Below are 17,975 nucleotides of genomic sequence, written 5' to 3'. Positions count from 1 at the left end.
AGCAGGTCCTGTGGGCCAGACAGAGCCGCCGGCACAGGGTGAGTCCTGCAGAAAGCATGAAAATCCCAGCACTGAGCCAGAGACACAGGCCAGGGAAGCCTGTAGCATCAAGTGAGCGCTGTAATGCAATACAGGTACTAAGTCAGCACTATACGACAGAAGACACTTCTAGCGCCAGATTAATACTGCAACACAGACGTGGCTCCAGGTGGTAAGTGAGTACTGTTTGCCACATAAGTAGTCATAAGTACTGAGTGAGTACTGCAGGTCCGTGGAAAACCCTGAGTGAGTACTGCACGACAGAGGAAAACTGGAGCCCAGAGTGGGTACTGCAGTGTAGAGGAAGCCCCAGGTATTGAGCAAGTACCACCTGCCACATGGAGTCCCCAGCCCTGAGCAAGTACTGCATGCAAGAGCCTCGCTGGTCTCCCATTCATCCTGGCTTGTCTGGACCTTGCTGCCCCTTCCTCAACACCTCTCGAGGGTCTCAGGCTAACCAGCCCTCTCCCATTCATCCTTCTCTAAATGAAGCAGCAAAATTTACCAGCAGCCCACCTTCTGGACCTTAACCTTTTCACGGCCATTTCCTCCAGCTAATGGCATAACCACAGCAGCTGCCCAGGAAAACTAGCTGTGGCGCTCTGTCAAAGCACAAGCAATCAGATCCACCCAGACCACCAGATCGTCATCTCCAGGGGTGGGGCCTGGATCTCCAGGAAAAAACTGCAGATGCAGACTGTATAAAGAGATAATGAACATAATGAAAGGACACCATACCACATCCACCCCTGAACTTCCCTGCAAGCATCCACTTTCTCGGCCACCTGGGACAAGGGGCCTCACGACGCCCAGTTCTTTGCTCTCAGCCTCTTGCCCAGACCCATGATGGTCCCTGCCGCCCACAGGTGCCCCCGTGCCTCAGCCCCTGCCTGGGGTTCAGGGAGGAAAACACGTGCGTGCTTGATTGGATTACAGTTACCTGCTCTCTGTCGCCAGCCGATGCTCCCTGGGGAGAAGGGGAGTGCTCCTCATTGTCCTGACAGGGACACTTGGCTGGGAGAGAAAGCGACCGTGTGTCTCCTAACGAACGTATCGCTTTCCAAGCCCCAGCATCCAAATAGCCAGCTACACATTGTCCTTGCTCCAAGACAAGATCCCATTACCTTGTGAAACGTGCCTACTGCAACCCTATCCTGGCCACAGGGTCGCCTGGCCGCCCCATATACCATCATTTTAAAAGCCCACCCCATAAAAGGTGCACGGCAGCCATGCGTCAGCGGGCAGCAGGAGTCAGCCCGGGATCTACCAGCCACACTGGGTTTAGAAGCTATGCCTACGTGTTTTAGATTTTAGCAAATAGACTGCCTTTCCCATAATCTCTCTAAATGCTAACCAGCTAGGGAGGTGGTGGCCAGGCCTCACCCCAGAACCCTGGCCCAATCTCAGTCCCTGTCACAGAGACCCCTTCACAGGGTGCCGAGGCCACTGGCAGCTGAACCAAGTGCATCAAGGGTCAAGCAAGTGGATTTCTCATGTGGTCCTGCTTTCAGTTTGGCAGTGGGTGATACTTCCACATGCCTGGTTCAGCCTGTGAGCCTTCTGAGTGTTCTTTTATGAAGGAGTCACTTCTCGTTAAGAGGACACATCCAGGGCGGGCCGCGGTGGCTCAGCGGGCAAAGTGCTTGCCTGCTATGCCGGAGGACCTCGGTTCGATTCCCGGCCCCAGCCCATGTAACAAAAACGGAGAAACAGAATACAATAAAACAAGAAAATGTTTAAAGATGTTTCCCTTTCTTCCTTCCTTCCTTCCTTCTATCCTTCCTTCCTTCTCTCTGTCTTTCCTTTAAAAAAAAAAAAAAAAAAAAAAAAAAAAAAAAGAGGACACATCCATTTTGGAGCTCTATATACTAGTCTAGAAAATGCCAACTAATTTACAGTGAGAGAAAGCAGATCAGTGGTTGCATGGGGATGGAGAACAGGGCGGATGGAGAGATTTAAGGAGGAATTTAAATTTAAATAGAGAAGAATATATGTTAAGGATTTAAGAAAATAGTTTTAAAAGCCTTTGTATTAGTTAGGGTTTTCTAGAGAAAAAGAATCAACAGGGAACACTCGCAAATATAAAATCTATAAAAGTGTCTCGCACGACCATGGGAACACAGAGTCCAAAATCCGCAGGGCAGGCTGTGAAGCTGACGATTCTGATGGTGGGTCTGGACAAACCCCAGGAGAGGCTCACCAGCCAAAGCAGGAAGAGAGCCTGTCTCTTCTGAGTCCTCCTTAAAAGGCTTCCAGTGATTAGACTGAGCATCACTCATTGCAGAAGACACTCCCCTTGGCTGATTACAAATGGAATCAGCTGTGGATGCAGCTGACGTGATCATGATTTAATTCTATGAAATGTCCTCATCACAACAGACAGGCCAGCACTTGCCCAACCAGACAAGCAGGTACCACCACCGGGCCAAATTGACCCATGAATATGACCATGACAGCCTTCTTGTGGTGTTTTTGTAATAAGTAAAGCAACAAAGAGTTCATGTGGAGTTTTACCAGGTACCATCTTCAGGATTCAGGGAAATAATTCTCCATATGCTGGATGACAGCAACAGAAACCAGCATGAACCAATTCACTAACACTTCTAAATGATGCACCACTGAAGATCTGCTTTCTTCCTTGTAGACAAAATAACACTTAAGTGTATCATTAAAAATCAATCATAAATTTGACCAAAAATGCTTAATACCTAGTATTTGAGTAAATGGCTCAGTTTGCTTCTGTATCTTTCTTGCTATACATATTGCTTAAGTTATTAAATCTATCTAAACCACAGGATCACTCTATACAGAACCCTCACTTAAAAGAAACTGGGTATACTTAAAATTTAGGCCTAAGAGTCATCCCCAAGAGAACCTCTTTTGCTCAGATGTGGCCTCTCTCTCCAGCCAACACAACGAGCAGTCTCACCACCCTCCCCCTGTCTATGTGGGACATGACTCCCAGGGGTGTGGACCTTCCTGGCAATGTGGAACAGAAATCCCGGAATGAGCTGAGACTCAGCATCAAGGGATTGAGAAAACCTTCTTGACCAAAAGGGGAAAGAGAGAAACGAGACAAATAAAGTGTCAATGGCTGAGAGATACCAAATAGAGTTGAGAGGTTATCCTGGAGGTTATTCTTACGCATTAAGTAGATTTCACCTTGTTATCTAAGATGTAATGGAGAGGCTGGAGGGAACTGCCTGAAAATGTAGAGCTGTGTTCCAGTAGCCGTGTTTCTTGATGATGATTGTATAATGATATAGCTTTCACAGTGTGACTGTGAAAACCTTGTGTCTGATGCTCCTTTTATCTACCTTGTCAACAGATGAGTAGAACGTATGGAATAAAAATAAATAATAGAGGGAACAAATGTTAAAATAAAAAAAATTTAAAAATAAGGAACTGGGTATACAGAACCCAAAGTATTTGATGAAAACTACATAGTGGTTTTCATCAAATCTCCAGGGCAAATTTTTGTGGCTCTCCTGAGTCTCTTTACTACCTATCAAAGAAATCAACTCACACATCCCCCTGGCCTTATCATCCTGTCTACCAACTGGTTCCCGTACGGCATGGAGGCTTTCCTTTAACAGATTTCAGATTGACTTTCGATATCCTTAAATATGTGCTTCTAGTTTAAAAAGGAAATGAATGCTAAACATATGGAAAGACGCCCAGCCTCATTCAGAATTGCAGAAATGCAATTTAAACAATAAAACCACTTTTACCTCTCACATGCACACTGAGAAGAAAAAAAACTGAAAATACCACCTGTTGGAGATAACACGGGAAAGCAAATGGTCTGAGAAATCTGGAAATCCTCAAATTATACAATGCTCATAACTCATGAATCAAAAACTCCTACGCCAGGGATTTATTAGAATGTTGTATAAGCACATACGTAAAGACTTAGGTGCGAGCACATCACACTGCAAGGCTCTCTGTTACAGTAAAATACTGGAAACCTGAGATTTCCACCAGGGAGGATCCGATCAACAAATAGTGAAACATTCATACACTGCGTCACCCAGTGGCTGATAAGAAAACCACGAGCGAGACCTCAAGGAACCGAGCATGGGACAATCTCCAAGAGGCAGCATGAGCCCAGAAAAGCAACGTACAACACAAGACTAAATGCACACGGGGCAGCCACACTGGGCTGCAAAGGGGCAATAGCTGCATATACGCAGGCACACCTAGGGGTGTGAAGATGTAAATGCACAAGCGGCATCTTTCTAAAAGGAAGCTCAAAGGAGGGAGACCGTGTTTTGGAGAAGTAAAATGGAGAAAAAAGGTGGAAGAACGGCTTACTTTTTCCCACTGGATGTTTGAATGAGGATGCTTTACCATTTATGTATTACTTTAAAAAGTAAAAGACGACATGAAAAGTCACCCTTAGAGTAAAGTGTAGCCTGCATCTGCCCCCTTCTTTTGGTCGCGATCACAGCGCACGTCAAATGCCTTTAGCGCACGTCCCAGCACAGAATGGGAAGCTGAGGGCGTGGTCAGCTCGGGAGAGACTGGCAGGCTCCAGGACCCCCTGAGTTCAGGGTTCTGCTCCACACATGCAGCGGCCACTTTCCTGCAGATCAAACTTCCTGGCTGCCTCCTGCGGAGCAGACTGGCACCGATCCCAAAGTCATCTTCTCTTTCACAACACAAAGAGCTCTACATCGTTGATTATCATAAAAGCAATAAATACTGTGAAAATAGCAATTAAAAATATATTTGTATGTAACATATCAATCCAAGGAAAACAGAAAGCAGGAACACTACTATAGTAATAGTCAATATTATGTTCCCAGAATTTTTTCTGTTTACATTTTTTTTAATGGGATAAGGAGCTTTTTAACAGACTTTGTTTCCTACACAACTACATGTGGGCATCTTTCCATGACAATAAATACTGACATCATTTGTCATGTCTACATAGTATTCAACAGGTTCCTTTCAGTAATTTCCCTTTGCTGAATATCTAGAATCCTAGAAATAGAATTCTGAATGAAAGATATGCACTATCTTTAAGGCTTTTGATACATGCCAAACTACTCAGCAAAAATGTTGATTAATTTATAGTCTAACCAACATTATAATTGCCCCATAATCTCACCAAGGATGGGCACTGTTATATTAAAACTTTGTCAACTCGACAGGCATAGGTTTCTGTCCTGATGGCAAACAAATTTGCAGATTCCTAGTTAAACATCTTTTATAAGCTTATGGTCTATTTGCATTTCTCATTTTATGAACTGTCTATTCATGTCTTTTATCTACTTCTATATTAGGGTTCAAAGTCTCTTTTTCTATCTGTAACGGCTATACCGACTTTGTTATTATAACCTATTTTTTGGAGCCTAGAATAACTGAGCCCTTATATTGACCAACATTTCTTTTTATCTTGTTAGAGTTGGCTGGTGAAAATATTCTTGCCTCCTAATTCTGTCCCCAAAGGCGTCAAGGACTGTGTCTCTTGTCTCCATGGCTGCACACCCCAGACAAGGCCCCCAGCCCATACACGTGTAACTGTATGAACGCGCCAACATCAGGACCCCCATGCAGCTCCTTGCCAGATACCCAAGGTTTCCACCAAGTCCCTCTAATTCAAATAACTCAGTTATTCCGTGTATCCTTGTGCACCAGGCACTAGAGTAGGGAAGTCTGGTGAGGTCCAGTGTCCTGCATCATCAAACGAGAGCTGGGCTTTCCCCTGGATGACCAAGAGCACACAGCAACCCAAAGAGCAAGGTTCAGTGTTTTGGGGGCACAGAAGAAGAGGGGATCCCACTCAGCGTGGAGGAGAAAGCTATCAATTCCCAGACACAGTTTATAACTCCTTGTCATATCTGGGGAACAAGCTTCCATTGCCACTGTCACGGCTGCACTTCTAGTCTAACTGAAACTTGTGAGAGCAAATCTACTGCCTTCAGGAGGTCAACAGGGTGATGACAAAGAAATTATTATATGATAAACAGTGTCTCTCATGTCCCATCTGCCCCTGACTTCCGAACTGCTGTTCCAAGATTTCCCCTCTGATTTACAAGGAGAGAAAAAGTATAAGGAGTCAACAAAAAGGTATTCTTGGACAGCTGATACATCTGAGAAATCAGGTAGTTAAGCGGATGTGGCCAAGAATGACAATTTTTTCCTTCTGCATTTCTGAACCTCCCATCTGGTGTTAAGGGGGCAAAAAAAAAGTAAGATCTTTCAAGTAAAATAATTTTCAAATGACTCCTAGAAATCAAACATAAATGCTTGAATAAATGCTTGAGCCAAATTATTTTTAAATATTGCTAGCCGGAGAGATTTCAAACAGTTGAGAGGTCATCCCAGAGGTTATTCTTATGCATTATATAGATATCCCTTTTCAGTTTATGGTGTATTAGAGTGGCTGGAGGGAAGTACCTGAAACTGTTGAGCTGTGTTCTAGTAGCCTTCATTCTTGAAGACAATTGTATAAAGATACAACTTTTACAATGTGACTGCATGATTGTGAAAAGCGTATCTGATGCTCCTTTTATCCAGAGTATGGGCAGAGGAGTAAAAACGAAACAAAGCAAAACCCAGGACAATAAATAAATAAATAATAGGTGAAGATAAAGGGTCAAAATTGAGTTGATTAAAATATTATGGGTCAATAAGGAAGGGGTAAGGGGAACGGCATATTTGAGGCTGTTTTTTTTTTTTGCATGGGCAGGCACCAGGAATCAAACCTGGGTCTCTGGCATGGCAGGCAAGAACTTTGACTGCTGAGTCACCGTAGCCAGCCCCATACATGAATATTTACTTTCTTTTTCTGGAGTGATGCAAATGTTCTAAAAATGACCATGGTGAAGAATATACAACTATGTAATGACACTGTGAGCCATGGATTGTATAATAAGGCTGGACTGTATGTGTATGGATATTTCTCAATAAAATTTTGGCTTCAAAAATTGACAGCCAACTTTTAAAGAATACACTAAGAATCTTCATATGCAAACACTTTACTATTAATCAGACAACTATAATAACCAACGTGGAAAATTATTTCCATAAGGAAAACAGTAAGTCACAGATACCTTGAGGGTGCCTGGGAACATTATTTTAGTTTCTGAATAGGTAAGAAACCAACCTAACTTAATCATCCCAGTTCTTCTCTGCCATCTAAGTTACAGGAACAGACATGAGGTCAGCACGAGGACTCCTCACCCCTGACTTTGAAAGCCTACCAGGCAACCACACTATTTGCAGCATACAAACTGAAAATGCAGTGGCCTGCCACCTTGAGCAACAAAATCCCACCTTCTTTGAAACACAGGCAGCTAGTCTTATGTCTGCGAAGAGAATGCGCTCCATTACCTGCACATGAAAGACAGGAATATGCAAACTCACGTATACGTAAACCTCAGTAGCGACAACATAGACGCTTACGTTTTGGAGGCTGGATGCATACAGCCAAGAGAGGAAAGTCCAAGCACAGACACCCCTGCCCCTGGCCAGAAGAAAAGAGAAGCAACAACAGAAAGGATGAAGCACGGAGGCGGTCCGGGCCATCCTGCCGGCTCCCCGCGCCGATGCTGCCTCCCTCCCGGGTGGCGCGAGACGCAGCGCTTACCTTTTCACCACCAGCTTCAGGGTCTTGTGGGACCCCTTCACCAGGCAGATGGCTTCCTGTCTAAACCCCGAGAGACCCACGTCGTTGATGCCGACGATCTCGTCTCCCGCCAGCAACTTGTCCACGGCCGCGGCTCGGCTGCCTTCTTCCACCTGTGGCACACAGAGCCGGCCGTCAGCCTCCCGCGTGAGCCTGGCGCCACCGAGGGGCCCCCCGGCCAGGGCGCCGGCGTCCTGGGGCGCGTGCCTGCCTCCAGGGCTCTCCAAGGGGAGGGCGCCCGGCCGACCTCCTGGGCGCGCAGCGGGAGAGACGCACCCCCAGCGCTGCCCGACAGCAGCCCTGCCCGGGGCGGCCTCCCCAGCGCACAGCCGCCCGCTCTCCCCCAGAGAACCCAGGGCGTGGGGCGCTCAGAGGAGCTTCATCCACATGGATCCAAACGTGGAGATCCGATTCCTGGACTTCCTTCATCCAAGCAACAAGGACGGGTCATCTTTGCCGCTTACTATTTCTCCTACAGTCGTCCTGTACCAGGTGAGGATATTTTTGTAGCAGCCTTATTGAGAAATGATTTGCCTAGCCTACGATTCCCCCGTTTCAAGCGCACAAACAATCAGTGGCTTTTAGTTGATTCACAGACTGTGTACCCACCACCACAGTCACCTTTAAAATATTTCCTGGGTGCATGGGTAGTTTAGTGGTTAGAATGCCTGCCTTCCATGCGGGAGACCCGGGTTCGATTCTCAGACCATGCACTCCCCCCCCCAAAAAAAAATTTAAATAAAATAAAATATTTCCCCATCACCTCCGAAAGACATGTCAGGCCCAGGAGTCACCTCCCCAGTCTCCTACACTCCCCAGCCCTTGGCAACCTCTAACCTACCCTCTGTCTCTGGATTGACCTATTCTAGGTATTTCATAGAAATGGAGTCACAGAACTCAAGGACTTCTGCTTCTGGCTTCTTCCTCTTAGCATAATGTTTTCAGAGGCCATCCATGGTATAGCAAGGACCAGCATTCCACTATTTTTCAGGGCCAAATAATATTCCACTGTACGGATAGTCCACATTTTGCTTACCCATTCATCAGCTGAAAAACACTGGGTTTTTTCCTACTTTTTGGCTATTATCAATAATGGTGCTATGAACATTTCTGTACACATTTATACATGAATATATGTTCTCATTCTCTTCAGCCTAGGGCCTATGCTAACTCCATGTATAACTTTGAAGGGCTGGCAGACTCTTTTCCAAAGGACTCACCAGTTTACACTTCCACCCGCATTGCACAAGGGTTCTGATCTCTTCACATCCTCAAAATACTTGCAGCTGTCTGCATTTCTCAGTGTGGCCTGGGGTGGATTACGTGCCACACCTGTGTAGCACCAAGAGCCCCCTTACTTGGCACTAAGCTCATTCTGTGTTGACTTTTATAACTTTTATAACTTTTATCCCAAGAACTCCTGATCTTTAAATCCTTAACCTACTTTTTCCTCGGGCATAATAATCAAGTTCAGCAGTAACCCCAGTTGATGGCCTATTTTCTGAACCTATGGGTCAACTCCATCTGTCAGCTGCCTGGTTGTTTTGGCTTGTTTTGGTAAAGTTTGATACAGCCACATTTCTTTGTTTCTATCTTACTTATGGCTGTTCTTGTGCTTTCAGGCAAAATTGAGTACTTGGACCCTCGAGCCAAAATATTTACTCTCTGGTTTGTTATAGAAAAAGCTTGCTGACCCCTGTTCCACACCCAAAGGCCCAATCTTTACAAATTGCTAGGAAAATCAGTGAAAGAAATTGCTGATTATTAGCACATCAGTATACAATTTGGAAGTTCACCATCACTAGACTGAATGCTATGGCTAACCTAGGAATTATTTTTAAAGTCAGAACAAAGAACTAGAAACAGGAAACTTTTCCTCTAATCATTAACAAGGGGGAGTACTAAGCAACTTATGCCTCAGTTCTGAAACTACATGATATTTCCCTAAAAGTTTCTGCCAAAGTCTCAAGACCATAGAAACCTCACTTGAATAAAGGAGTTATTCATTGCAAATAGACACCATAAACAAAATGAAAAGGCCACTCATAACAAAAATATGAACTGCTTTCAAAAGTCTAGACCATTTTATTTCAAAGTAATAGACAGATGGTAAATAAGTCTACACCTGCCCCAGATCAACGCTCAGCCACCTCGTGGCACAACCGCAGGCTCTACATGACAGAGCGTGTAGATTCTGCCGTGCCTTGGGGAGCGGCTGGAAGCTGCCCAGGCTGCAGACAGCTTCCTCAGAGAGACATTACTGGGTCTCGCCTACATGGTGGAGCCTAGGGGAGGTCACCTAGAGAGAAAACGAGCCCGGAGTTCTGGTGGAAGACAGGCCACCCGGAAGTAGAGGTCGGCAGAGGGAGTCAGAGGGAAAAGGAATATATGTGACCAAAGCCAACACACCCCAAAATGCACAGAGCTGCACGGGAGGGAGGGCGCAGTTGGTGATGTCACGGAAGCCCCGCCCAGAGCTCGAGGCTGGGGCCACGCAGGCCCTCACTGGAGCCAGCAGGGGGAGCCCTGAGACCAGGACATCCAGTGCATGGCCAAACCCCGTGGTGCCCCCAAAGCAAGGATAGGCAGGCTGCCGACTCTTTCCAAGGCTGGCGTCAGTAATCCAAGAAGGGCCTGGACTGTTTTTCCTCCCTCCCCTTCTCCCAAAGAACTGGCATATAAATATGAAGGCAAAATCAAGAATGTAGAAAATGGGCATATGTGGAAAGTGACCAAGTAATCACTGCTGCAACTCAGGTCTGTATCTAACAATCACTCCCTAAATAGCATGGATTAAGTGACTGCAGTGTGTATGCAAACAAGCCACTATATGCGTGGGTTGAAGGCTCATATTAACCTTTCAGTAAATACTGATTACGCATATACTATGCACAAAAAACTGTGTTAGATATTCTGGCAGAGTTGTGGGGTGGGGGGGGGGCGTGGATTTGAAAGGTGCAGTTCCAGCATTGAAGACATTTGTGTTCTTACAGATCAGAGCTTCTCAATTGTAATGTGCTAGCTAAGAAATCATGCGAGGACTGGATAAAATGCAGCCCCTGAATCAGAGCCTGGGTGGAGACTGCATTTCTACAGCCCTCCCAGGTGATGCTTTGTTTCTGCTTTGAGAGGAAACAGAGGCACATGAATAAAGCGATGCAGTACTATACAAGCTGGAAATCTTTTTGCCTCCTTTGGGAGAGGATGCTCAAGGAAGACTTTCACAGAGCAAGTGGCACTTACTATTGGCTTCAAGGAATGCAGGTTTTTAGAGAGGTGCCCTGTCATGCCTGCAGAAGGAAAGGATGGTGCGTGTCAAGGCATTGACCTGGACAAGGCAGAGGCAAGGGGACCCAGCGAACAGGCAAGCCAGGCTGGGGCAGGCTGGAGGTTGTGGCCTCTGGGCAAGAGGCGCCCTGAATGTTTCTGCACAGAGGAAGGGCCCTTGCTCCAAGCGGAGCCTCAGAGAACCAGGTGAGGGGAGAGCCCTGTGCCCGTGCACCTGCTAACTGTCCCAGCTGGAGCTAGAACCTCCACACTTACCAGTCGGGCCAGAAGGCATCCAGCCCGGGCCCCTCCCACTTCTGCTCCCCTGCCGAACCAAGTAAAGATATCTATTCATCTGGAAAACAGTGACTTCTAAGGTCATGAAAATTCAGATGTGGGGTAAGGAGGCCACATCTTTACCAGGCTGATGCTGCTCACAGCTCCAGGGGCCGGAGGCTTCCAAGACAATCCCTTACATCCTGGGGTCAGCCTTTTTTTTTTTTTTTTTTTTAATTCTTCCTGTCTTTCAGAGCTTTTCTCAACCGTCAGGAATCCCCCACTGTGTTCAAAGAGGCACCGTTTTTTTCTACCCGTGTCTATTCCATGGCTACAAACTGCAGACTCTGAGGATTCTGGTGTCATTTCCTCTTTTCCTGGCGGCCAGCACACAGCTTGCTGCAATGCAGGCGCTGTCCACTGCAGTCACTAAGCATACAAATGCTAACTCAAAAAGCATGAAGTTCAAGACGTAGGTTAAGCATAATAAAATCAATTCCTAAGGATCTTTAGGTGAAATTGTCTACAACTACCCTAATCTTATTCAGAATAAAGAATTGTGCCATTCTCTCCCCGCCACCCACCAAAAAGAGACCCACAGGACTAAATCTCAACGTACAGTTTATTTCCTCCAAATAGGCAAAAGATCAGCCTCTTTAAGGACATTTGATAGCAATATTTCTCCCTTAAACTTATACACTGTGTTGTTTTGGAAAATCTGCTCTAGAATAAAGTAGGAGGAAAATAATTTATAAGTATATATACATTTATCTCTTTTTAAAGTTTTAAAACGTGAATGGCTACAAATACACTTTTTCAGAAATTTCAATCTACTGCCAAGGGAGACATGGTGAAAACTGAGAATTCATCTGCATACTTAGAGGCCTTAGAAAACTAAGAGGAAGATAGTATTTTAGGTAAGACTCACAGGTGTGGAGCATGAAATAGTGGCCAACTTGGGTCATGTGCTTATAAGGTGCTTGCCTAAGAAATAATTTGGCTTTTATTTTGCACAGGGCCCCCACAACATTCTTTCCCAAAAAATGTACATTCATTTATGGGTATAATTCTATCTTCATCAACTTCTAAGGACAGAACCTTACTTTGTGCCTTTAAGAGTCATATGTTCCTCAACAAAAAAAAAACTAGTCCCCATGTGCCAGTCTGAAAGTATTATGTACCCCAGAAAAGCCATGTTTTAATCCTGACCCAATCTTGTGGGGCAGCCTTTTCTTTTAATCCTGATTCAATACTGTAGGGCAGAATTTTTTTTTTTGCATGGGCAGGCACCAGGAATTGAACCTGGGTCTCGGCATGGCAAGCGAGAACTCTGCCTGCTGACCACCGTGGCCCGCCCAGGGTGGAAACTTTGATTAGATTATCTCCATGGAAGATATGACATGCCCAACTGTGGGTTGACCTTTTGATTAGATGGCGATATGACGCCATCCATTCCTGGTGGGTCTGATTAGTTTTACTGGAATCCTTTAAAAGAGGAAACATTTTGAAGAAACCGCAGAGCAGATGCTTACAAAGAAACCACTAGCATCAGAAGCTGGAAGCAAGGGAACCAGCAACAGGGACCAGCAGATGCCAGACACAAGCCTTCTGAGCTGACAGAGGTATTCCAGACGGCATCAGCCTTTCTTGAGTGAAGGTAACCTCTTGTTGGTGCCTGAATTTGGACATTTCTATGCCTTTAGAAGTGTAAACTTGATACATAATGAATTTCCTTTATAAAAGTTGTTCCATTTCTGGTATATTACATTCTGGCAGCTTTAACGAACTGATACACCCATATGAGAGTTAACAAACAAGCCAAAGCTTGAAGTGCTGTTCTTCACCTCCGCTCACACCTGTGAATCACAGTATGCAAGGAAATCTTTGGCAGAGGCTACTAATGACTAAGCTTGAAGTGCTGTTCTTCACCTCCGCTCACACCTGTGAATCACAGTATGCAAGGAAATCTTTTGGCAGAGGCTACTAATGACTACGTGGTTGCAGGGTCGTGGAACACACAACGTTTGAAGGCAGCAGCCCCTCAGGATGACGTGTATCTTGCTGCACCATGACGAGGTGGATTTAGCGCTCACGCTCACACACCCCGGATAAACAAGTCCTGAGACGCTCTGCAAACGCCATCATTTTCTCCCTGATGTCACAAAGAAGGGCAACATCTCGTTCCTTTTTCTTTTCCTCTGTAAAGATATGGAAAGCCCTCCTCACTAAATGAAGACTACATTTCAAAGCACGCCCACCTCTCCCTATGCACACTCACCTACACTTCCCAGCACACATGTTTTTCAGTTTAGGGAATAAATGTGTATTTTTTCTTTCTTTCGTTCTCGGCCTCCTCACCCACAGAAAGCATCTCTTTGATACTGATTGTGCCCACAGGGAAGGTAGCTGTATGAGAGAAAGCAGCTTTAAAAACCTCCCACCTATACTCTTAGCCCATCAAACCTAATTAGGCCGGAACTCAGTGGAGGATACCTGTGAAGTTGGCGCCAGGTTCCCCTGGAAGTCGTCGAAGGATGCCAGCTCTGCCTGCCAGCTCGCCAGCAGTGAGGCATGCGTTACAGACGTCCAGACAGCGAGGCTCGCCCTGTCACAACCGCTGTGCCCTGCCACACAGGGACAGCCTCGGCATGATAACTATTCGTGCTAAGTGGCCAACGTTTGTTGAATGCCAGTGGCATGAAGATGGCAGTTCCCTCCTACCAGCTGCCAAGAAAAATCCTCAGCCTCACTTAGCCTCACTCAGAAAAATGTCTTTGCAGATAGCCAGGGCGTCAAGGGTAAGTTATTCCACAGCCACAATGCCAGTCCCATCTGCCAGGTCACCCAAAGCACGGCGCCTCACACACCAGGTGAGGACTTCGGTTTCTTTATCCAAGTAGGGGTTAAAGGGGTTTCCTCCCAGCATGGTCGGAGCGTGGGGGATGATGCACGTCTGTCCCAGGGTAGAGAGGAAAAGGCCCTTTGCAAACGGAAAGGGCCACGGGAGCAGGAACTCGAGAAGCTGACTGGGGAGGCCGTGCCTGAGAGACGCACTGACGTTGAAGCAAGGGGCGCGGGCAGGAAGCCCCAGGCGTGTCTGAGGAATGAGTCAGCCTGGCAGAGTGTCAGGTCTGTGCAGGGGATGTTTGAAGATAAGGGCAGAAAGGGGCAGATTGGGAATTTGTCCTTGAATCAGAATCTGGACTACATCCCGGGCAGTGGAGGCCCCAGGAAAGCATGGAAGCATGGAGTGAACCCTGCGCTAAAGCTATACTTCCAGAAGATTAATCCTATGGTTACACAAATTAATCTCTTCTGCAAAAGAACCACATGGTAAGGAAGGTGGCCCTGCCAAGTACCTGCTTAGGAAGGCTTTGCAGGATTCCAGCCCTGAATCATAATAAGCCCAGAAATAAGGCTTAAACAAATACGGAGGAAGCAAGGACTCTCGGGGGGTGAGGGAATTTTGACAACATAGCTGATGGGTGCAGAATCCAGAGCAAACGGGCCTGAAGAACTTGGGTTTTGAACTTGAGTGGTTTGGAAAATCATAATTAAGAGAGATCAAAAGGAGGAATTATTTGAAAAAATGAAGACCAACATCCTATTTCAAAAGCCATGGATCACACACAGACCTCATCAGCTATGACTGCCCCAGGAGTGCTTCACTTCCCTGAGCACACAGAGGCTCCTGACAAAGCAACGCCTTGCTGGACAGACCAGTAACTGAAGTCCTGCCGTAGTCTGCCTCATTTAACGGTTTTGCTCATTCGATCTGAGTCAGTGCCTTCAGGAAGGAAAACTAACTCATCCAGGAGAAGGTGCCAATTGTGAAATAATCGGAGAGTAGATCTCATCCCGGCTTTAGTTTCAACGTAAGACATACTGGTGCTGATAACAGCGAAACCCATAGAAAATTGAAAAAACCCACGCAATTGGTTTGAGACTTTTAAAAACAATTCCTTTTCCTTGTGATTTACCAATAAATAAATAAACAGCAAGCAATAGAAATGATAAAACAAGACAAAACACTGATAAGTTAAAAAGTGTTTTTTAAACCCTCCATATATGCTTTGGACCTAAAATGATGAAGGAAGTATTTTGTATGGTCCTTAAGAATATAAAATTTTACTCTGAAGATTCTAGCACACTCCTTTCACCCCCCCTAAAATGAAGGCCGGTTACATGTGGCCCCATGGCAAGGAAAGTCAGATGTGTCCTGGCAAGGGAACAGAGCGTGGTTAACGACAGAGAAGAGAGAGAGAGAGAGAGACAATGGCGAGGTGAGCAGTTCCTGTGCCAGAGGGGCACGTGGCCAACCACAAATGTCGGCAGGAGAGTCTGTTGGGGTCTTTGTATCAGAAGCAAGGACAAGATCTGGAGTCTGTAAAGGCTGGGTTACCAATCAGAAGTCTAAAGAGAACTAGAAAAGCGGCTGGCTGTTGGAGAGACTGTGATCAGCTGAAGTCCAAAGAGCTGGATAGGGAATGGAATTTGTATCGGGCAGCTGCAAGTGGCAGCTCTGAGTTCCAAGCAGCTGGATAGGGAAACTATGAAGAAGTTTTCAGTCTGTGGCCAGTGTTGAGAAGCTTCATGGAGGGGCAGGATCAAGCAGCAGGAATGTGTCTCCCTCCAGGAGGGCCAAAGGCCCACAGTTTGCTGCAGACACCTAGACCCTCAGATCTTTGCGAGGCCTTGCATCAGCACTGCCCCCTAGAGACCACGTAGGGAACAGCAGCTGGACAGCAACATTAGTGAACATTTTCTGAACCCCACAGCCGGTCAGACACTGCGCTTAGAAGTTCCAATCCAGAATGAGAAGGAAGATTTGGGAACAGTCCATTTCAAGACCTTGTCACTTACCAATACATCACCTCTCCACCCCAAATCCACCCTTCGTTGCCCAGCTTCATGATACAGGAACTGGACCTGTGTTTCTCGCTCCAGCACCATGTAGAGGGCACTGAAAGGACCCTGGAGGACAAAAGGGCTTCTCTTCCTAATTCCAATCTACTTTTCTCTCTGCTCCTGATGGGTTATTGCAGTCATGTGGAATACCCAGGTCCAACCCTCATCCCACGGGAAGCTTCACGGCAGGTCCCAGTTGGCCCAGCTGGCTTCCTGGCAAGCTTCGCTGGTGCACCAGTGGGCAGGTACCAGTGAATTTCGGTAGCAGTCCCTTGGGTGGCCTGCTGGCAAGGTCCACCTGTGCCGCTGGCAGCTGTCTAGCGAGTTGCACGGGCCAACAGCGGGGTGGGGGTGGGTCCCTGCCTGCCAGGCGGCCTGGGCACTCAGTGAACTTCATCAGCCAGGAGGCCACAGCCACACCTGTTGCAGCAGATCTACTCCGCCTGGAGAGCTGGGGTGGGGGCGGGGGAGAGGATTTCCCAACCTCCTCCTTCCTTAGGTCTCTGCCTAAGCACCACCTGGAAGCATGCCTGCTCCTGATATTGGCTCTTCCTGTAATTTTCCAAGGAGCTAATCCAGTGTTACTAGTTAATAATTCTTTATATTAGACATTGGCAGACTTTTTTATAGAAAGCCACAAAGTGACAATTGAGGCTTTGCAGGCCACAGGGTCTCTACGGCAACTACTCAAGTCCCCCTTGGTAAGGCGACCACTGTGACAGATGCCACAAGAGCCGGTGGCATGGCCAGGGGGCCAGCTGCTGACTCCTGTTTTATATTAAGCATTCCCCACCCAAATCACTGTGTGGTTTCTATCCCTCAACTGGACCCTGATGCACGCTGCATTGACAAGTTCAGTAACAGCCTGGCAAGCCCAGAGGGGACGGCTGAGTGTCATGGAGGGTTGTGAAAAGATGATGAGGGGTCTAATATTAGGACTCGCTCCCAATACAGAAATGCACGATTTGGAGAAAAGCCACTTAATTTTTCTGTGCCTCAGTTTCATCACCCCAAAACTGGTGGGGGTGCCTTACACTCCAGGACAACCGGGAGGATAAAGTGAGACAGTTATGAAAATATTCAGTAAACCCTAAAGCACTATACAAACATATTTACAAATCACATCTTTAGTACTGGTACAATTGTCAGTGTCCAAAGTGGGACTAGAAGCTAGATTTTCAACTCACATGTTCACGTCCAGTGACAAATTATCCCATGCTTGATTTATAACAGGAGGAAACCAGCAGCGTAAGTAGAAAAGAAACGGTTTCATTTATAATATCCAAGCTATCTAAGTAGAGTGGTTTCTAAGTCCTTTCATAGAAGATTGAAAAAAAAATCTCCCGAAGCCACCGATATCCTGGATGGGCTCAATGTTTACTTTAAAACTAAAGCTTCCTTTTCCCCCTATTTAGCTACTTACTACAGCAATCAGAAAACTTCCCAAACAAAGAAAATTGCAATTTACAAACAGGATGCCTTACAAAAGTTCAGTGGATTTATTTGGAAACCAGGCCACATTTCCCCATAGAAAATATCATTTAAATAGTAAATTCTCAGGCCTCTCAGTTTTAGTACTGTATCTACAATCAAGTGAAGAAAAAGAAGGAAACATACACATTTCCCCAGAGGGCCCTTTAGAGAACTGAATGTTCACAGTTCAGGTGTGGATAACTTAGCTATTCCAACAAATGAATATGACTACTGAATCATCACACTGATATTTCTTTCTAGTCTTCAATGTCTTGGAGTAGCTAGAACAAAACACCTGAAATGGGGAACTGTGACCCATGCCATATTTAGATACTGTTAACTACTTGCTAAAATGTACTTTGAAATTTATTGCTTT

At 46.0% G+C, this 17,975-nt stretch overlaps 1 protein-coding gene across 1 annotated transcript in view; it reads right to left on the bottom strand.

The window, feature by feature from the left end:
• Window positions 1–11,237, bottom strand: part of LOC143672531 (protein Shroom2-like) — a 118,366-nt gene extending 107,129 nt beyond the window's left edge. The window contains 3 exon segments of the mRNA XM_077147132.1: window positions 7,637–7,925; window positions 10,085–10,180; window positions 11,219–11,237. Coding sequence (XP_077003247.1) covers window positions 7,637–7,925; window positions 10,085–10,180; window positions 11,219–11,237 — 404 coding nt within the window.
• Between the last annotated feature and the right edge of the window lie 6,738 nt (window positions 11,238–17,975).

Source organism: Tamandua tetradactyla, chromosome Y (assembly GCF_023851605.1).
Source record: "Tamandua tetradactyla isolate mTamTet1 chromosome Y, mTamTet1.pri, whole genome shotgun sequence".
Taxonomy (NCBI): Eukaryota; Metazoa; Chordata; class Mammalia; order Pilosa; family Myrmecophagidae; genus Tamandua; species Tamandua tetradactyla.
The sequence above is the reverse complement of the archived record's forward strand: the minus strand, read 5'-3'. Positions and strand labels throughout refer to the sequence as shown.